The sequence below is a fragment of the Erithacus rubecula genome, assembly GCF_903797595.1.
Source record: "Erithacus rubecula genome assembly, chromosome: 1".
Lineage (NCBI taxonomy): Eukaryota > Metazoa > Chordata > Aves > Passeriformes > Muscicapidae > Erithacus > Erithacus rubecula.
In genome coordinates, this window is record NC_136658.1 from 9777021 (window position 1) to 9790810 (window position 13790).

General features: G+C 39.8%; 1 protein-coding gene across 2 annotated transcripts in view; it reads right to left on the reverse strand.

Moving 5' to 3' along the window:
- Positions 1-4715: 4715 nt before the first annotated feature.
- Positions 4716-13790, reverse strand: part of LOC306810328 (SAM domain-containing protein SAMSN-1-like) — a 35234-nt gene continuing 26159 nt past the window's right edge. The window contains exon 7 of one of the 2 annotated variants that reach the window (XM_079322794.1): positions 4716-6465. In XM_079322794.1, coding sequence (XP_079178920.1) covers positions 6260-6465 — 206 coding nt within the window. In that variant the 3' untranslated portion in view covers positions 4716-6259. The remainder of the gene's footprint in view (positions 6466-13790) is intronic. The other variant, XM_079322793.1, reaches the window with a different exon arrangement.

Here is a 13790-nt window from a genome sequence, read left to right on the forward strand (position 1 = left end):
GCCAACAGTATTTTGAGAAGTGCTTTCCCTGGAGGATTTTTTTTTATATAGGTAGCAAGGGACTGCTCTCAAATATGATCGTGAACATTTTGGATAGATTTGTGATATAATGTGCATCACAGGCATGAAGACCTTGTTTCTTTTCAAAGAGAAGTGGCAAAAGGCTGGGGCCTGATTTTCAGCTCTGGCTGAGCTAACCAGCTGCAGGAGCAGTCACTGTGACTTGCACTGGGTACTGGGCATCAGGGCAGAGCAGGTCAGCAGTGTCTGGATGAGGTGCTGCAGACAGTGGGAATAGAAGCAGCACAGGCTGTCTGTCCTGGTGGCAGGGTGTACACTGCATGCAAACTCCACCCCAAGCCACTGAGTAACCCTCAACACACTTATGTTTGTTTATGATTGTATTCAGAATATCTGCAATTCACGCTGTTTGGTTTCTTCTGCAGGAAAGCTGAGGCTTGGGAATGATTCAGGTTGAAGCCCTCCCTCAGCCACATGGACATGACACCAGAGTGTCAACCAGTTTGGCTACAGTCTCTCAAAATTACCTGATGGCCCTGCACAGTCCTGAGCTGTCTCCATGTCCTAATGCTGGGTTGCACAACATGGCTTCATCTTTGATGTTCCCCCCTAAAAACCTGTGCATGGCACACAGCAAGAGAGGTGCTCCAGAGGAATATTCTGATTGGCATGAGGAGAGGGCCTTGGGAGCTGAGGACATGTGCTCTGCCCAGGAAGCATGCACTTTGTGGGACACTGGCCAGGCTTAAATTAAACAGCTAAGGTATGTGAACTGGTAAGGAACACCACTTGCCCTCCAGCCCTCTTGTCCCTCATTTGTGTAGGACTTCTTGGCACAGGCAGATTTTCTGTGCTCTTGCTGTCAGCAGACAGTTCTCATGCCTATCAGAGATTTCTGAGCATGTCACAGAAATTCTGCCTAGCCACAAAAAAATAAAATTACCCTCTCAGACCCTCCAAGCCTGTCATGGACCTCCTCCCACCTGTGTCCCCCTTCTAGAGAATATGTATTTCCCTGAATACATAATTCATGCTCATTGCAATGGCTGCTGTTTATGCATACATGATGCAACTCTGTAGATTCAACAGATGTGTTGCCCTGGGTTTACTACTGTTCTCCACCCCTTTTTCCCATGTATTGTAGTGGCATTTTTTGACCTTTCCTAGCCAGGAGAAAATAGGTTTGAAACCATTTTTATTGGTTTTGCAGTGGACAGATCAGCCCTTCCTCTTGGATCAGTTAATCATAGAATCATAGAATTATAGAACCATAGAATGGTTTGAGTTGAAAGGAACCTTACAGATTAGCTATTCCAACTCCCTACCCTGGGCAAGAACACCTTTCAGAGGACCTGGTTGCTCAGAGCTCCATCCAACCTGGCCTTGAACTTCCAGGGATGGGGCATCCACAACTTTTCTGAGAAACCTGTGCCAGTGCCTCACCACAAATAATTTTTTCCTAATCTCTAATCTAAACCTACTCTGTCAGTTTGAAGCCATTCACCCTTGTCCTGTCATTCCAAGCCCTTGTAAATAGTCTCTCTCCATCTTTCCTCTGGCGTCCCTTCAGGTACTGAAAGGCCACAATTAGGTCATCTCAAAGCCTTCTCTTCTCCAGACTGGAAATTCTCCCAGCCTTTTCTCCCAGCAGATCTGCTCCATCCCTCTGATCATCTTGGTGCCTCCTCTGGGCTAGCTCCAACAGGTTCCTGTCCTATCTATGCTAGGAACCCCAAAATTGGGTTCAGTTTAAGGGTTGTCAACCTGCAGGAAGAATTCCAGCCTATGCCTGTAGCAAGGATTCCTGTGTCAGTCTTCTGCCAATCCTCAGGACTGGCACAGGCAGATGAGGAGCTGCAGGCTGGTGAGTTCATCAGGTAGTTCTGGAGACATACAGACTAAATGCTCCATACAGCCACATTATAGACTACTCCACCTCCTCAATTGTAGGCAAAAACTCTGCTTATTGCCTACCAGGATCCAAGGATCAGGGCCAGAGATGAACATCTCATGCAGGAACTGTTAAAGCAAAGGGATATACTTGTACCATTGATGTCACCTATTCCTGGATCTGCACAAAGAGTGTCACTGTACAAAGCAGTACTACAACATACACAGTCAGAACATGATGCAAATAATCTATTCAGATGCTAACATAGCCCAAAACCTTGTCTTGGAGCTGTGAAAAAGGCAGAGTGCTTGCCATGCTGTTACTCGACATGTTGAGACTGCTTCTCTCTGACGTGACGAAAGGCTCAGGCATCTGTGACACTGTGACTCAGTTGCACAATTGCCATCAAAGCTGTCTTAGGACAGATACCAAGTGCCACTGTGACCCAAGGCACTGGATCAGTCTGTGTCATCTTCCCTTACCTGTTGACCACAGATCTGTGTGTGTGTGGGCAGAAAGAGCTGTACTGGCCTTGACTCGATGGAAACGCTGATTTCCAGGAGAGGGGCAGGCTGTACTCATCCTGTGAACACGGTGACATCTACAAACTGCCTTGCCTGTTTCACAGCACCCATTTATTCTTTCAATATTGCCTTGTTATCTGTGCACTAGCCGTCTTTACAAATGGGTCTACCAGTGTGATGCAGCTCTGTGTCAATGCCAGAAATTATTTCAATTGCACTACGTAGGAGAAAGTGCTGTGGTATAAAGGTGCCCTTTATATCAAAGCTGATGAGCTGTGGGCTTCTGCACATCACAGACCAAACACTCAGGGGTAGAATTGGTGAGGTATGGCATGGAAATGAGTGGAAAGGTGGGTGAAAAGTTGGCTGGGCTCGGGGTCATATGAGTGCTGTAAAGTCTAGCTGGCAGCCTGGAGTTGGCTGAGACCCTCAGAGATGAACCTTCTCCAGAATTTCCACAGAGCTTTCCATATTCTTTTTTGTGCTTCCTGTGCTCACGGGCACCTCAGCAAAATTAAAACAACCATGCTGGTAGCCCCTTTGCTGCTGCATTCACACACTTTTAGAAGTGTTGTTACAAATTCTGGAGAGCAGGATGCTGCCTCTTGGGATCTGCAGGCTAATCCACATGGATCATAGGGCTGAGCTGGCACCCAGCTCCTCTTTCTGACGGTAGAGCAGCCCTCCTTTAAAGTGATGCCAGCTGTGGATGGCAGTAACATGGAGCTGAGCATAGGGTAGCACTGTTAAACACTGCTAACTTTGACCAGAGATGGTTTTGCTTTGGGTTTTGCCACCCCCTGAATTTTTGTGGGAGTCGCCAAAGCCTTTCTGAGTTGTGGCTTTCACTGTGGGCAGCAGCAGCACACGTGTCAGCAGTCAGCCCCAGAGCCTGCTGCACCTGCACCACAGCCCTGCACAGCCAGGAAATCCCCACTGCCTAAAGGCTACAAGGGCTGCCCTTCTTAGCTTTGCCTCTGCTATTACTGACTGGTTTTGCATCTCTTTGCAACTGCAGTTACAAATAAGAAACATGCAAATGTTTTAGTCCTCCTTAAATGTAGAGGAAGGTTATTAAAAATGAAAAGGGACGTGACACTCTTGAGCAAGTGACAGACAGCAACAAATCCTCTACTGCTTTCTTCTCTTCCCTATCTCAGGGACATTTCAAGGATTACTTGAAAGTCACTCATATCTCCACCAGACTTTTTTCAAGAGTTCCTAAAATAACCTTTTATTCAGACTACCCAGCACTTAAACCAGTTGGAGAAATGCTTCTTCTATTCCAAACAGTTTAATTCATGATCAATGTGATTAATGAGACCACCAAGGGGGGAAAGAAAGTTGGGTCTGCTTCTTGTAAGAAACATATTTTTTTTTTCTTTGTGGCACAAAATTTCCTCATTCTTTTTCTCAGAACAGTGTGAGAGAGAGGAAGTGTCTCAAGTTTGAGATCTAATCTGCTCTGCCTTCGCAGGAAGCTACAAAAGTCTCAAGCAAGCTTTCAGTTGACATATTTTTCTAAGAAGCCCTTTGGACAAAGCCTTACTGATTACAGATCAGAGTGGTTATAACTCATGCTCTTTGTCCCCAACCACTTAACCTTATACCTGTATCCCCTTGCTGTCAGCCCAATAGGCAGAGTTTAATTCCTGTAAAATATAGCAGCTGTTGGGTATTTTGCTCTGTTGAAAGCTTTGCCTGTCTCACTGCAACTGGCTAGGGAAGCCTATTTTCATTTGCAAACCTGTGCAAATTAACATTTCTCAAAGTATTTATACCAGGGCACAACTCTGGTCTCTGTGGTTGTTAGTCCTTGACGCAGCTAACTGAGCTACTTCTAGACAGTCACAATCATGTTTAAGCTCACCTTAACATACTTTTACAGGTTCAGCAATTTTGTGGATGTCTTCAGAACCTGAAGACTCAGTGCCTCTGCCACAAAAGCCAAAAGATAAGCCCCTCTGAGAGGAATTCAAGCTGAATTTAGTCCTTCTCTAGAATGAGGAGATGACAGAATCCAATTCAAACCCATTATTTCAGAAGTTAAGTCATATTAAGTAATGTCAGTACTGCATGTCATGATACAGTTCTGGCTGGAAAAGCATTAAGAAACAAATAAAGCTTCCTGATACAAGCTCTCACATCATCCCACCAAGGGTTCTGCATCCCCACCACACCTGGCAATATGGGGTCATTGCTGCTAAACAGTGAGATTTTTTGCTGGCATGAAAAGTAAGTTAAAACCAGAAACAAATTATAGTAGCTCTTTTTCTGGTGTATTTTTTCTAAGCAGAGTTTATTTACTCCAAATCTTTAAAATCTTGTTAATGCAATTTTCTAAAATTGCAATTTTTATATTACAGCCTTCAAAGGAGATTTGTGTATTAGGAGTACTACAGCAGTAGGTTTTTGAGAAGTCATGAAAAGTACAGAAAACACAACGTTGGGGAAGAGAAAAAAGAAAGGGAGAAAAGTTTTCCATTGTTCATAGCTTCTTCAGAAATACTCTTTTTGGAGTGGAACATTTTGTGTTTCATCTCTTCTGAAGGTGATTTTCTTTCAAGCTGTCAGCAACATGTGGAAACTTTTTAACATAAATGCAAAATGCCTTAAATTGTGTGAAAACTGTGTGACTAATGACTGAGCAAAAAGTCTCTCTGTTGATTTGATACACCGATTCTTATGCATGCTAAAAATGCTCAGTGGAATTACTATTTACTGAGTTAGTCTTAGAAGAGAGTAGTCTTTGAAATGCAATGACCACATTAAAAATCAAGTATTTTTAAAGAGCTTAAACACATGATTCTGTTTATTATTGAAAGAAGTACTCTAAAAGAAGACAGGCAGTGAAAATGTGTATGCCAGTGTGAAATATATTGGGAAAAGACAATAAAATCTCATTATAAAAGACAACCATGTACAATAACCATGTTAACTTCTGAGTTTTATACACAAACAAATACTCTATTAACAAACTTCACACCACACACAAAAGGCAACATCTTCACAAAACGTTATCATAAAATATAGCATTGATCCTGATGGGTTTTTTCCTCCAAGTTTGAATTCTCTGTATAATGCTTGGGACAAATGAGAACAGGTGTGAAAAGAACCATAAAAAAATTGTCACTGCACAAGCCATTTGAATGGCTCTGTTCTTCCACAGGACAAGGATCACAGAGAGCTAAATTCAGACTCACCCTACAGTTCTCTTATGCCTCCAGGAAAAAGTACAGGAAATGACAGCCTACTTTAGAGCTCATTTTGGAGAAAAGTGGTAACGTCTTTAATATTAGTGAGAATTGGCTTGGTGCTTTCCAAAGTAGGGTGTGACTGTATCCACCTTTTTATGATGATGATATATCAGTGAAAATACATTCTGTACACAAATCAGCAAAACACAGCTGAAAATAGAGACAATGTAATTAATCCATGTATTTTCAAAATAAATATGTACAATATTTACATTTTGGACAGTTCCATAAATGAACATCTCCAGATTATGAACCACTGCCTAAAAAATTCTCTGTTATTATAGAAAATGCATTCGCTGTACAAATATTTATAAATACTTCTGTATAAACTTTTCTACAGGGAAACACCTGTAGATTCATTGAAAAGAAAAACATGAAAAGAAAAACATTATTATCAACTAACATTTAACTATCAAGTGTGCACATATGAAACAGTTTACAGCATCATAAATCAGAAAAAAGTAGATTTTCAGTGTTGAGAACATTTTGTGTTCTGCTTCTGTGCCATCACACTGGCAAATGTGATTGTCTTTTCTGAAAATCTGCAGGAAAGCAGCAGGACCAAATCAGTTTGACTCACTGATTGTTATTGACTGCATCATGTCAGACAGGGCTTCTGAGTCTGCTTCTTCTTTACCATTATCTGAATTTTCTGATGAGATGTAACAGCCAGAATCTCTTGGACAGTCATTTAACTGTGATTTGTCAAAACTCTGGTGAGGGCTTAAGTTCTGCGTCTCCTGACCACCCTCACTTTTCTGCTGTTCTTCAGCTAGAAAGAACAGAAAAAGAAAGAAAAAACTGTCAATACAAGTACCTTGGGGAAGAGCTGAGATAGCAGCATGAGTGCTCTGGAAGAGCTTTGGAAACAGAACTGTTAATCTACACATGACCATATCGATATCTTTTGTCCATCAGAAACAGAAACCTCAGCATCAGAGAATTAAAAGTATGATTACACGAGGGCAGCAACATCTGAGTTGACATTGAGGTTGGTCTTTTCCCTTCTGGATGTTTCTCAGAGGTGAATGCTGGAGGCTTTGGCCTGATCCTTTGTGCTGAGGCTCTTCAGTGCACAGAGCACCAGTCCCAGGTGTGGTCACTGCAGGGATGGACCCTTTCCCCATCCCATGCTCGTGTGTTGCAGAGTGGGATGCTGAATTAGCCACAGAGCCTGCTGTGCCTTGTTTATAACACACTGCACTGCAGATCTGTGTCTTTTGAGTGCAGCCCCCACCACCTGATGTGCTCTCTGCAGGGAGAGAGAACGTGCTGGCCTTCAGAAGAGCTCAGCACAAAGACGTGGTAACCGAGCTTTTCAGCAGAGTGGGTGGCTGATGGAAACTTCCTAAGCTTAGCTTCATATCCAGAAGGTTATTTTCCAAAACTCAGAAACCTCAGAGGAAGCTAAGATGCCTAATTTCTGCTGTATGGTTTTTGAACGCTGTTCCAAAACTAAGTAGAAGCAAATTATCTTGCAAATAATTTGCCCTTGTTTAGCTGCTGTATGACTAATCTGTTCAAATTCAAAAATCTGGAACTCAGTGGCAGTATCAACAGACCTCTCAAGAAAAGCTCAACAAGAGAAGACATACATATATATAGTGACTCTTATATGTACTGGTTTTAAATTTCCTCTTCCTGTTCTCTGGCTATGAAGTACATGTTTACTCACAGTGAATTTCTTAAGAAAGTAAACTACTAAATACAAATCTTTCCATTTCCTACTTTTTTTTCTTGTGCTGCTATCAACCTCCTGTAGCTGTAGTTTTGTTTCAAGAGTATAGGGAACACATCTCAGAGGAAACAGATGGTTTTACTCCAGATTTTTGGCCCTTCAGAAAAATGGTACCTTTTTGCTTTTGCAAAGAAAGTTCCCTTCTTCCACTTGATTTGTTACTCCTTGGTTGAACAGTCAGCTCTGGATCTTTAGTCATATTTAAACAGTCTCAATTTAAGTTCAGGCAGAATGGAAGTTCAAAGATATGAAGGATTTAATGCTGTGTCAAAGTCTAAACCTGTTTTAGTTCCTAGAATTTTAAAATTTCCTTGAAGAACACCCATACTGACTTTTATTTCAATTGTTGGAAATTATACTATTTGGTACAATGGGAAATACTGTAAATTAGATTTTTTTTTCTATCTTGTATTGAATAACACAGAATAAATCAGAAATGAAAGATTTAAATTTTTTCACTCTTTTAGAGTGAAATGGAACACTGGGAGAGTTTATTTGGAGACCTTTTTCATTGTGTGAGATTTCAACAAGCTTATTTCACAAAGCATTGGGATTTATTGAGAAACATTTTGAGGTCTTGATGGAAGTCTTGTCAATTTGTTTGGCCTGATTAAATCTGCTTAATATCTTCTAACTTCCAGTTGCCTAATAAATTGAAAAACTAAGCTGATTTTTTAAGGAATCCAAAGTCTCAGCTTAGTTATGTTTTCAATAAAGTCTGAGCGTATAGGCCTAGCCAGATGTGTTTAGAATAATAATAATAAAAAAAAATCACTTTAAATATTTTCCAAGGAATAAAAGTTCCATCTTGTTCCCAAATAAATTAATGGTTAATTGCACTTGTGTGAAAGAGTACACGTTGCAGCAGATTTAATTGATATCTGTAACTGTTTGATCTCCTTCTCACTTTACAGAACACAGTTTGTCATGTCAAATGTTATCTTTCTCTTTGCAGGGAAAATATTTGATCATGTAGGGTTCCAATTGATTTCTGATTGAAGTCAGGAAGGAATTACAAAGGCATCACACGGGTGAAGGTATTCCCACTGCTGCTGGCAGCGACAGAAGCAGCTCAGCACAAATGACTGCAAAGCCTTGTCCTGAGAGTGTTCCAGCTCCTGCAGCACATCCCACCAGGGCAAAGGGAACCAAGTGCCTGCAGCCCTGGGAGCCCTCCTGCCCTGCTGCCTCCCCCTAATCCCGGCTGCCTAGTGCTGCTTGCTGCCTTTTCATCTGCTGCTCCAGCATCATCTGCTGCCCTGGCAGGCACTGACCTCAAAAGTGTTAATCCTGTTTACATTTTCAAGGTCAGAGAGGAGCCTCCATCCACTTTGCTTGTTTTACAATGGAAAGAAGACTGAGTAACCAGTGGATTAAAAGGAAAATGTGGTCTCAGTCACTGTATTAGTGCCTTGTAACTGGTTGTCTAGATAATCTGAGCAGTTCCTATGTGAACAACAGATCCTAATTTATTTTTTTATCAATCTCCCTAGTGTGTTTCAGGCAAAAATGCACAGACAAGCCTAGAGCTGAGATTTCTCTCTCTCTCTCCTTCTCTTTTTTTTTAAATCTGAATTGAGGTCAGTTAGGAAAATAATAAATTCCTATTAGAACACATAGGTATATGTATAACTTCTTGCAAAAACAGTCATATTTTCTTACATGAAAAACTGAAAATAAAAAATATTCATTTGTTTGAGACAGTAAAAATGTTATGTTTTCTATTTTTCATTCTAAGCACAAAAAAGTTGGAACAACATCCCTCCCCCTCCATTTTTGTGAAGAAAAGTCTGAAAGCAAACTTTGGTGCCTTTTTTTTCTCTTTAAAACAGTCAAAAATATTATGCAGTAACTACTAAACCACTTGAACAGGATGCTGAGTATTATAAAAATACATAACATGCAATTTTAGAAGCTGCTGCATGAGAAGAGCAAAGCAACTTTTGCTCTTTTTCCTTTTTTCTTTTTTTTTTTTATTTTTTTAAGCTTTTGACTCTTCTACCCTGCTTTACTTAAGTCATTTCTCTAACATGTACACCCTCAAGTTCTACATTAGAAAAGGTAGGTTTGCTGCCTTAATCTTTTGGACATCAGAAGAAAGGCACGTTGCACAGAAAACAGGAATTGATAAAATTAAACTGCCGTTAGATGTTGCGGAATCATCAGAAATAACTATCTTATCAACAAATGGAAGTCCTATCATTTTTCTACAGTAAAGCAGTTTCACATAAGATAAATGGCTCTCAGTCACTGTTGTCTATGATATGGCCAGAAGAGCCCAAGATATGCATCATTTTGACACATATATTCCAGTACTCTTTTAGACAGTAGGATTATATTCAGACTTCTGAAAAAAAATATGAGGCCTTTAGCCTTGGTAAGAGATGTGTGATGCATCCCTTATCTTCCTCACTATTTAGACCTTTAAAATGAGTTTTTTGTTATTCAATGACTTAGATGTGCATGACACGTGCAAGGATAGATTTCTTTTTTCCTTCACCAGCGCTTTTTCCCTTCCTAATGAGGTTAAAGTCCTGATTAGGGAAGCACTTTAGGCTTGGGTTTAAGGGAATTCAACTCAAGAATGCTCAGAGGTCACTCTGACTTCTGTGCAGTTGTGTCAGTTTAAACCAGATGAGTGTCAGGAGGCTTGGATTTTGTCTTGGACAGAAAGGTCACATGAGAGCAAGCCAAACTTCATGAGTGTGCTCTCTGAGAGTTTGACTCCTGGTACTGAGCAGAACCTTCAATAACTAAAGACTCAAAATCACAGAGTCACAGCATACTTGGAACAGACCTCTGGGGAGCATCCTGACCAGGCAGGGTCACCTGGAGCAGGTGCACAGGAATGTGTCCAGGTGGGTTTGGAATGTCTCCAGAAAAGGAGACTCTGCACCCTCCCTGGGCAGCTGCTGCAGTGCTCTGCCACCCTCATTGCAAAGAAGTTCTTCATGTTGAGGTGAAACTTGTTGTATTTTAATTTATGGCCATTGCTCCTTGCCCTGCTGCTGGGCCCCATGGAACAAAGTGAGTTTTGGAGGATGAAACCAGACCTGTGTATGTACATAGGACATGTATCACCTGCACCAGTAATACCATCTAAGTGTGAAAATGAAATGAGAACTCACAAAGATTCAAACTCAGAAAGGATCATTTTGGAGCAGTAAAGGGTGGTAATTCTTGGGAAAGATGCAGAGAAACCTGAAGTGCAATATTTTGGGCATTCAAAAAAATAAATATTTGTGGATATTTACAGATACACAGCTTATAATATTGCATTCACTGAAATCAGTGGCATAGCTTTTGTGGGAGGGAAAAGATATTGAACTGATGTGAGAACTTGTGGTGAGAACAGAAATGAGAAGCTTCTTTTCTAATCTAAAATGTGAAAGCAAGCAGATGTGCCTGAAAAATAAAAAGGTGAAAAATACTAATATCCATGCAAGGATAAGCTTCCTGGAAATCTGGCAATATTGTGTTTAGGCCAATGAGTTGTACCACAGTACAAAAGGGGAGATTGTATTTGAGCACTATTTGACCTTGACAAGATATTGTGTGATCCCATGTATTGAAAGGACTGCCCAGTGTAAAATGAAACTCTTGGTGCCTGATCCTCACATAAAGAATGTGACTGAGAACTGAAAGTCATGTCCTTGTCTATCTCCTATCTTGCTGTCAAAGAACAATAAATAAAGAATAAACCTTATTTGGTATTAGTAGTGGAATTTAAAGTATGATCTGCACTTATATATGAAAAGTAAGGTAAGGAAATTGATTTGGGGAGATAAATGTAAAATATTAACCTTCTAATTGTACATATTCACCTTTTGGTGAATTTTTTCCATAAAATTAACTGTATGCACAATGAAGTCTAATTTTTTTTTAGCTGAGAATAACTTTGGATTAGTGTAACCTAGTGGATTTCAGGGATGAACCTCTTGATTAAAATCATCTATCTGGGAAGAGAATCGAGCCTATTTTGCACACACACAAACATGTGTCCTGGGAAGAGGTCAAGAAAAGAAGTTCCAAACTTCTTTTATTACTTTATTCATTAACCATCCAGCAACTGCTTCACTTTAAAAATAGCATCCTACAAAAGCACAGACATCCATCTCCTGTCTAGAAGCCATCTGGGAGAAGAATGGAAAGCTATTAAGAAATAGTTTATGAAAAAACTTTATTTTTTTTTTTCTCACAGCCATGAATTCATGGAAACCAAGATTTTTGCCTCAAATATATAGGTCTGACCAACTTATAGAAAATCTAAAAAGATGTCTGAGAAGGAGAGGGAGGTCATGAGGAGCTTAAAAATCCTTGCAGTTCTACAATAGTGTTGCTACATGAACTACATGAAGATGATGATTTTGGGCCTGGACTCCCAGGAAAGGGAGAAAGAAGAGAGTGCAGTAATAGAAAGAAAAATCTGCTTAAAAACACTGTGTGGTAGCATTTGCTAAATAAAACTTACTTTTTAAAATTCATTGTATGAGATGGGTTAAATTTATTCTTTCAAATTCATTCAGGTCTAAATCAAATGTAGGATTAAAAAATGTCACTGCCAAAAATCCTATATTTTGCATGGCTTTAAGCAGTATATAATGTGGAAACTACTTCTGTAGGTCTTTTGGTTAGAAAACTCCATAAATGTTTATTCTGCAAAATGAGTTATACACAAGTATGTGTCATGAAGAAATTACTTAGTATAACATACAATAAATGTCACGAAAAAGCCAAGGAATGACAAAGAAATTAAAAGCCTTGTAAAAACCTCTGGACATCTCACAAGATCAGATTTCACATGAAAGAAATATGAAATCTTGTTTTACTGCATTTATAGGAGGGTCTAGTAAAATGAAGCTATGTTCCAGCACACTTGGCTGTTCTGAGTAATAGCAGTGTCACAAAAATTCAGAAACCCTTGTATTTCAACTCTGGGCCATACCTGACTCTCCATCCATTATTCAAACACGTGCTTCATGAAAGCATGAATGGAATGCAGAGACATGGAAGTCTTCCAAGCTCTGTGAGAAAGATGGGCCTAGAACAGTAAACACAGTCTATGGCCTTAGCTTATTTTTTCAGAAAGCTCATTTTTTTAAAGTGAACTTTTTACCTGGAAAGTGCTGAAATTCTATCTAGAATTCTCTTGGCCAGTAAACAGATTACATTGTAGCTGTGGGTAATTATGCAGCTCACTTCTAAGCAATGCATAAAATCAATTTTAATTAAAAAATCATTTATGCCAGACTGAGACATGCCCATTTAGGAAAAAAAAAAATTATGCAGGAAAGTTCAGTCCAGATGCAGAATTCACTTTCACAGTAGGACCCAGCTCTTTCAACCCAATTTTCCAATCTGATTGACAGAAGGACAAAGAGGTCAAATGATTCGTACAATGTCAGACTCATGTGGAGCTTATCCCCAAGATCATCTTGACTCCCTGTCTTTTGTTATAACAACTTAACAGATAGCTTCTATCCATTTTGGTCTTTAGTATCCTCCTTTCTGGAACAGGTTGTTCAGTTCTGTCCCCACCACTCAAATGCTCTGATCCCTTTGTAACCAGAAATGGCAAGATTCAAGAATCAAACTAGGACAGTATTTACTCCTGGGTCACCTTAAAATATACACGAGTCTTACAGAATTTAACTAGACTTATGAATGTTTATAGCTGGCATGACACAAAATGCTGTTGTGGTTTTGGTCCCTGTGAGCATTCATAAATTCTGGGAAAATTATCTTATTGAATTTGAATACTGGCAAGATTTTCTATGCCTATCTAAAGTGCACACGAAACAAATGTTCGTTTCATCTCTTGAAATAAGACTACATTATTGTCACTGATCCTGAAGCATGGACCACTTTATAAGATTTAATGTTATTATTCCCAGAGCTGTTACAATAATTTGAACTATTAGACTACCATGCAGATAACATCAGGGACACTATTTTGCCTGGAGAAGTGACTTAATCCTGTGCTGCCAATGTAGGAAGATTCCAATTTGGATAATAAAGGTGAATATATTAATTTTCAGTATATGTAAGGACCTTGTTGTTAGGTTTGGTTCTTGCACAGGTGCATGTAGAACGTCAAATGTTACAACACCTTCATTTTCAAAAGCTACTTGCTCTGCTTTTTGTCACCCAGCAAACACGAACAGCAAACCACACTGTCGCCACTACAGAATAGTCTGGCGCTTGTGTGGTCTGTTAGAAACCATTATGTTTCAGTTTTGGCTTTCACAATGATGCAAAACTGCAAAATTACAATCTAACATTTTTCTTTACTATTTTTCTGGTGTAAAAACATTCACAGTAAAAGGTGCAGAAAGTGCAACAAGCTGGTTACCACAAAA